This window comes from Teleopsis dalmanni, chromosome 1, assembly GCF_002237135.1.
Source record: "Teleopsis dalmanni isolate 2A chromosome 1, ASM223713v2, whole genome shotgun sequence".
Taxonomy (NCBI): domain Eukaryota; kingdom Metazoa; phylum Arthropoda; class Insecta; order Diptera; family Diopsidae; genus Teleopsis; species Teleopsis dalmanni.
Window position 1 is genome coordinate 210,988,906 of NC_051846.1, and position 8,337 is coordinate 210,997,242.

At 28.8% G+C, this 8,337-nt stretch overlaps 1 protein-coding gene and 1 long non-coding RNA gene across 2 annotated transcripts; both read left to right on the plus strand.

Moving 5' to 3' along the window:
* The first annotated feature begins 3,465 nt into the window (after positions 1-3,465).
* LOC119671741 lies at positions 3,466-4,503 on the plus strand. The gene is made up of 2 exons (XM_038082502.1): positions 3,466-3,700; positions 4,164-4,503. The coding sequence occupies exons 1-2, from the start codon at positions 3,560-3,562 to the stop codon at positions 4,353-4,355; spliced, it is 333 nt and encodes a 110-aa protein (XP_037938430.1). The 5' UTR covers positions 3,466-3,559; the 3' UTR covers positions 4,356-4,503.
* A 115-nt stretch (positions 4,504-4,618) lies between these two features.
* LOC119671743 lies at positions 4,619-5,137 on the plus strand. Its single transcript, XR_005251841.1, has 3 exons — positions 4,619-4,740; positions 4,825-4,892; positions 5,046-5,137. It is a non-coding gene; the product is annotated as an uncharacterized LOC119671743 (long non-coding RNA).
* The last annotated feature ends 3,200 nt before the right edge of the window (positions 5,138-8,337 follow it).

Consider the following 8,337-nt stretch of genomic DNA (forward strand, 5'->3'; position numbering starts at 1 on the left):
TCATTCTTATGACTAATCTTATAAGTTAGCTTATGGACATATATATAAACTACATAATATTTATATATTAATTTATTATTAATTTTTGACTTGAATGCCAATATATTTCTAGTCTAGTCTAGATTAGCCTTACAAGTTAGCTTATGGACATATATATAAACCATAGAATATTTATATATTAATTTATTATTAATTTCTGACTTGAATGCCGTTTGCCTTAAATGGTATAAAATACCAGTTAAACACCCTGTTTGATAACCTATTTACTAATAGGAGCATATTATGTATTATATATAAGAAATCTACTTTAATTTACAATGGATTAATGTAAATTGAAATAAAATGAAGAATCCAATCTGAAATACTTCTAGGTTACACAATTGCAGGTGTTAAGTATGCAAATATCTAAATTGTTTTACTACAGACTTTCGCTCATTGAATTCAATTCGTAATGAAAGCACAATTTTAGTGCCATTCATGTAATTTATTGAAACGAAAATTTTTCGTTTCCTTTGTAGAATCCTGTTTCCTGTTAGCATTTTCATTTTTACTTTAATTTATACATATTTTTTTTATTTTTCTGTGGAAATTTCTTCACCAACATTTCAATCCACAGCAGCCAGAGAAATAGGATTTTTCAGTTTATTTTTTATTTATTTTCTTTTGCTTTTTTTTGCTTTTTTTTGTTTTTTGTTTTAATTTCTTCTCTTTTTTGATTTGTTTTGCAGCAGTCATTGCTTTTGTGCTATTTACAAATGTCTTGCATATTTCTTATCCTTTTAACAAACAATTCAAAAGAAAATGTCATTAAGGATATTTCTATAAAATAACAGCAACGAGTAAAATTGTCGAAGAAGAAGAATAAAAGAAGAAAAAAGCCATGAACATTAAATACTTGACATACACAAGTTGTGTTTGCGGCTCCAAGTGGAAGAAAAATAACTAAAATGACACCAGGAACGGTGGTAACAAAAACGTCACTACCACGTGCTAAGTGGTGGCTGTAACGTAACGTTTAAAAACATCATACTCTCAACTATCACGTAAGCACAGCAGAATCTTCAACACAAATATATATTTATGTTAATATATATACTTAAGGACTTGAAATTCACTACATAAATAAACTAAAGGACCATGAATGAAAATGCGTTTTTACTGTAAGGATACTGTAAATAATAAGAGAGAAATCTCTTCAACAAATATAAATTGCACTTTTCTATGACGAAGTGCAGAAAGAACAGAATTTGGCTTCACAAAAGAACAGTTGACAGCAGGATTTAAAGGATTAACATATATACATTTAAGGTTTGATTGAATTTTACTGAAAAGCTTACTTAAACTGATTTCATTGATAAGCAAGAAAAGAAAAATAAATTTTAAATAATTTTTAACCACTTAATGCATATCTTTATTTTTAATTTGAAAATATTTAAAAGAGGTTAGTTAATTTAATATAACTATATATTAATGACACCTTATCTATATAAAAAGACAGTAGTGTTTCATAGTAAAAAAGATTTTAACTTTAACTATTTCGTGTGTTCTCAAATTCTACCACCTATGGTACCGTTGTTTCACCACAGGACTCTAGGTTTTATATGTTACCCTCCTAATGATTTGGACTCAAATAATCACATTTTTCATGATATGGTCTGCAACTGGCATTTAGTTAGTTGAAGCTGTCCTTCCACGGATAAATAAGATAAGTCATTTAAGCTTTAAAATTTTTTAGCAATTTATTTTAAAATAATTAAACATCAACATAACTACACAATGTCCTTTTTATGAAATTGTATTTTAAAGTAAACCACATAACAAAAACACGCAGCAAAATAAAATGCAAGACACAAAGGATAACGATGTTTTTGTCGTGGCTAACATACAATGACGCACTTTTTATTTCCTTGAGTTTGAAAACCATTTTTCAAAGTACATCGTATAAACATATTTAATTTGTGGACTACTGCAGTTGATAGAAGATTTATGTCTTAATATATTTATAAGGCAGAGCATTTTTAACATCACAATGAATTCGTTTTAAAAATCGTGTCAACATTCAAAGGATATGAATTTTTCAGTGTGATTTTAAGGATACGTGGCTAGAAGACAAAATTGCATTTGAGAGAAGTATATTTATGCAAGCAATAAGCGAGATTGTTATGTGCACTTTAAGATAAGATATTTTCTTTTATTTTAATTTTACAGAAAAAAAAAAGATGTGAGGATATAAAATATTTTGAGACAAAAAAAAATAAATGTATTTTTCGTCCTGCAGATGTACTCGTACATTCCACAAGCATATTTGTTCCATTTTCATGAGCATGCACATGTCGATGTACGCTTAGTGTTTACGCTCAAAGAATGATCTTCTGCAAAAGCAATTTAGGCAAAGTAGACTCAAGAGATTTCATAATGGATATGTTGCAAAAGGGAAAAGAAGTTATTTATGAGGATATAAAAGCTAAATTTGAAGAAAAAATTACTGATTTCAGACTGCAAGATGAAAATTTTAATAACTTGAGAGTACTTTGCTCTGGTGGATGACATCTTGAATTACTGCTTAAAAAATTATATTATTTGGCTATAAAATTAATAATCTACTTATATTAATGCATATGTAAGATAATAATGAACCTAAACACGCAATCAGCGTTTCGTATATTAACATTTGTCAGAGATTCTGCATTATTCTGTAGCAATAGACAATATATTCAGCAGCAGAATAGGATATAAATTTTATCTCTTAATGGAGATTTTTTTAATATATTTATTTTTGAGCATATGTAAAATTTTTATTATTGACGAATTCATTATTCTGTTATTATAAGTTTTAACAAGTTCTTGAACGCCGAAGTAAATATCTGACTATACAATGGAGTTTAAGTTAAAGTAGTTAACAAATCAATGGTTACGTATATTTGTGAAAGGTTTAACTGCCCATTGCAGCCCGTCATACAATACAATGATCACCACGTTCAACCATATGTCTTAGACATTTAACTTTATAGGAAAATAAATATGATATGTCACAGTTTACATAAGAACACATATACCTAAGTTCGAAGTACCACATTATGAACTGTCACACATTTTTGAAGTAACTGGAGAAGTGAAGCAAGCTATATAAATAGCTTTCAGTAAACGATAAAATGCGATTATCGTAGTGTTAGAAAGGTATCAAATTGAGTATTTGAATCATGTTCCGAATATATGGATCCTCACAGCAAAACACGCAATGAATACTTTCAACCTCTACATCACAGTAGCGCAATTGGAGATATATGCCTGAAAAACTAACGACAATAGATCCCAGTGTAACTTTTGGATCGCCGTTTTAATCTAACCTATTCTACTAAAATATTTTCAATTTCAAAATGAAATCAAGTTTTCACAGACAAAAGTAAAAAAAGTATTTGGAAATTCAATTCTTAAATTTTATTATTAATATATTTTGTATACAGTTAGTTACAGAATATCTCTTCTCACAATCAAAATTTTTGTTTCTAAAAATTTGTGATCCATTTTATTTTGAAAGAATTTATTTGAATTTGTAAACATGGATGTAGATATGAAGGATGGCGAAGCACCGCAAGCTGAAACCGAGGACGAAATAGTTGATCGTCTTTTAAAATCTTTGGAGACAATTCCAAAAGGAAGTAATAAGCAAATCATTTTAAAGTTAGCAAAAAAGGAAAATGTAAGTTCATCCAATCTTAATATTTTTTTTACGTTGTAAAAGATATAGTGAAAGTTTTGCTAAAAAGTAGTTAAACCAAGATTGCAAAAGTGATAGTTCAGATAATAAAGAATCGAAAATAACCTCTCTAATGTGCTTACCTGTCATGTCGAGTAGCACCATAAGTAACAATTGATACTTAATTAAATATACAATTAATTTTAAAACTGAAAAAAAATTTTGTTTTCTAATATTTATTAATTATGTCACCAAATTAGATAATCTGATCAAAAAATTTTATCACAGTTAAAAATTTTATTTTTATTCAGTTTTGTTTTTAATTAGATTTATATATATTATTTTAATTTTAACTTTAGTTTCTCAGTTGTATAAAATAATTGTCTCAGGTCGTACTTAACACTGCCTATGTATATGATATATAGAAAGTTAATAATTTTAATGCTAACCTATTTGTTAATTACAGTTGCCCCCTCGTGTCGTAGCTAGAGCACTTATGCCTAAGCGTTACCTCTCTCGCAAAGTTAAAGAAGATGACAGTGATAATGAAGAAAAGGTAGTACCAATGGAACAAGACTGCGAGGGAGATGTTTTAGCGCAAAGTGGTGGGCAGGATGAGGTACAGAATGGTGCCCCTAACCCACCTTACACTTTTTAATACACATAAATAAGTGCTGAGGTAAAAACACTATATAACAATAGAACTGTTTTGCCAAGCGTAAATGTAAAGTTAGTCAGTTCTCTTAATAACGTGCTCAAATCATTTTTACCTCAGCATTATAAAACTAATTATACGGAAGAGCACGATAAGTCAAACTATAAAATATGATCGGCAAGTAATATATAATATATATATAATAATAATATATAATAGTAATATATAATAATAAGTAAAATATTTCGACATTTTTAACAGCAATTTTAAGAACTTAATACAGAGCCTTTCAATATTGCTAAATTAATGAAGTAGAACTCTTTTTGCCTTGATAAGGAAAGGACGCTATAACACGGAAAACTTGGCTTTATTTAATAAAATTAAAAGGGTATATAAGTTATATGCATTTTATTAAAATATACTTTTTTAAGAACTATTTATATATCAGTTTTTCATTTTATTTTTCTTTTAGTTTAAAGCGACCGTTTACTATGAAATAAAAAAGGATATTAGATTGCAAAAGTCCCAACATAATTCCAGGTAAAGTTAAAGAGCAACGTATTCGTTTTTGTTCTCCTTTTATTTAAGAAATCTAGTAATATAACTATTTCGAGTTAATGTGCTGTATTTAAGTAAAATATTTTTTAAACATACAAACGTATAAGTTTTAAAAATGTTTTTTCTTATTACCAGCAACTCAATGAGTATAGTGAGACCTATTGGATTTACTATAACACAGAAGGATGATACGCTATTGAGGGACTGGAAGTGTTCAGAAGAAGCAGTTAAGAAAAAACAATTTTGAACGGTTTTTAAATCATTTTGTTAATTAAAATTATTCTGAAGTATGCTAAGTTTGGATTTAAACATTCTCTACATTCAAGCCCAAATTGAAGTAATACTGTTCAAAGAATGTTAGTTTAGTCATCGATATTTAGTTTTCAAGCGGAGCGGAGTTTAGCAATCATATTACTTAATTAGTTACAATACTACTATATATACTAATTTGTTATAAAATATTAAAAAAAATTGCTTAAATATGCATAGAATGTCGTTTATATACCTGTACTGTTCCAATCAACAAGCTGTCAACTTAAGAAAACTCAAAGATTAACAATTGAGATAAGATTACAATACTTGCAATACTAGACAGGACCAATTCTCACTTGAAACTCGAGTGTTTTTTGAAATAATCACCTTCTCGTGAAAAACTTGAGGTTCAATGCAATTAACAAGATTCGTGACGAAACAAGTCGAACTGAATGAAAGTATAGAATGCATATAGTCGTATGTAACAGTCATACGACTAGCTGAATAGAATACTAAGTGCAGCAAAATCTATTAGGTGCGTGACGAATCGAGCCAAATTGAATGGAGGACGGATGACCATACACATGTAATATAGTCATACAGCCGGTTAACTAGAATACAATGTTTTTAGTACTTCTGTAACACTATATAACCCAACGACACTCAACGGATAATGTAGTAAATAAAGTAAATATGCTTTAGTAATTAACAAACTTTGTTATAAATTTGTTCAGTATTTTAATAATTTCCAGTAGGTTTTTTTTTAAATTGTTCCTTGTTCTTACCTATATCTTTGCTTTAAAACACATGGCAACTATTTTCAATTATAATTTAATTTTTCATATAAATACAATCAAACATAGATACCTTTTTTATTACATTAGTTTAGAAAAACTGCCGAACAAAGCAATTTGTACCAAGAGTTTCACATACTCCCTCCTACCTGCTCACTTAAATTGTAACCATGTTGTTCCCTATAAAATTGACTCTATGTCAGTCAGTCACTCATAAGCAAACTTAAAACGCCCCTGGGAAATTTCCATATAGCAACATTTTTATTACAAGGTACAGCCGAGCAAGGTGTGCTGAAGAAACTAATAAGCCGTAGTGGGGAAATACACACAAATTGCACAAGATTGTGCAATAATCAACAAGGAAGCAAGGAACCTTGCAAAAAATAGTTATTTTGCGGCAGGAAAAACAATAAACATTTACTCAAGCGCTATTGAATTTCAATATTGAAACCACCAACAATTTTCTGTTGATACAAGAAACCATTGGGGAATATAATATAATAAAATATCGAAAATATTCGAGTAAGTGTGGCACATGAATTTTTGTCCAAGAGTGGATAAAACAGATAAATTCGGATATGCTCCTATGTTAACTATTATGACACATATCACAAAATAGGATATATATAAGTATACGAGTATACTGGTAGTAAAACTGAACTACCTACTGGACTTAAATATAATAAAAAGTTTTCCCTAAAATAAATTATAGTTTTATAAATTTTATAAAGCAGCTAAATAAAGCCAGCCATAACATTTCCGGCGTTTATGTTAACTACTCTATGCCAAATATAAAAGCCAGCTATATATAAAACATGGGAACAAGGATAATAGTAACTCATGCACATGCATTAAATATTTAAATGGCAATTGCGCAAAATAAACAGAGAAGTGCAGTTGTGAGACGTGAGACGTGAGTCATAAAGTAGGTATAGGAATCATAAATGGACCGGCAGGAGGAGAAGCACCGTTCTAAATGCTACCGGGCTGCAATTTAAACAGTATCTGTGGAGAAGTGATGCTGGCGGAAAAACGTATAAAAATGAAATAATATCGTTTTTGTGCAAGTGTTTACATAAAGAAAAGCGGAAGTACGTAAAAGCGCAAACAAGAAATTTTAAAGAAATAAAAAACAAACAAAACAAAAGAAAATGGCAGCAAATATTTTTACAAAGATAAAAATTTAATTTTATATTTTATATCTAAAAAAGAAGTGAAGTAAACGACTACACAACTAAACTAAAGCCAATGCTTTAAAATAAAACTCAAAGTAAATATTTCGCACTGCTAAATAAACACAGTGTAATATCGGAATAGTTATGAGTATAAAAAGGATATAAAAATCCTGGGAAATCTGTTTATAATAAAAATAAAATAAAAATGGAATTTCTAAGAAAGCAAAGGTAAGCAAACAAATACGATTGCAGCAAAACGCTGTAAGAAAAACGTTTGAATATTATTTTTCTTTGTCTATTTTATTCACTTTTAATAAAAAAAGCATAAAGACAAATATAGAAATTCATGTTAGTGCACTTTTTCTGCTTTATGGTAAGACTATTTCAAAGGATAATGCTTTCTAGCGAAAAACGGATTTTTCGCACGGCAACAACAAATGGAAATAACTTTATTTGAAACAGTTTATAGCCCAAAGTCATATATGTAATGTTTTTACAATTTATAAACGCCAGTTGTAGCGCATATTGCGCTATAAAACAACTGAAGTATACCGGGGCTCTTCGCAATAATATCTAGAAAAAATCAAATAACTTAGCTCAAAGCACCTGCGGTAAAATGATTTGTGTCTTGAAAATGAAAGAACACTAGTTACGATACACCGGGGCGTATGAGTATTTTTTTAAATAATTGCCGCATAAGCGACACTTAAATAATTGCTTTGGAAATAAAATCTATTAAAGAAAGAATAAAATGATAAATTGAAATCTATTAAAGTTTAATATTTCTATTCGAAATGGATCTTTTGTTATAGGATATAAAATTTTTAACTAAAAATTAACCAAATTTTGTTCATATGTGTTTAATTATTTTCTTATTATTATTTCTTATAAGAATCTTCTATAAATTTCTTATATTGGCTCTATTGGACATCTATCAAATAAAGTTTATAAGATTTACAAATGTAAGAGCAGTATTTCAAAGTAGGAAGTAAGTATTGGTGCCCATTTGCAACAGTTTTCAGAATGGCACATCAAGCAGGAATAAACAGGATCTCTCTATCCCCAAGGCAAAATGAACACTGTCCTACGGTGTAAGCCTTTTAGCGGCGACAATTTTATACAATTTGTATGTTAGATACTAAGTTGCACTTATTTTTTGAAGATAAAAAAAAAGCGATACTGTTTCTTTTTCAGTATTTTTTGTAT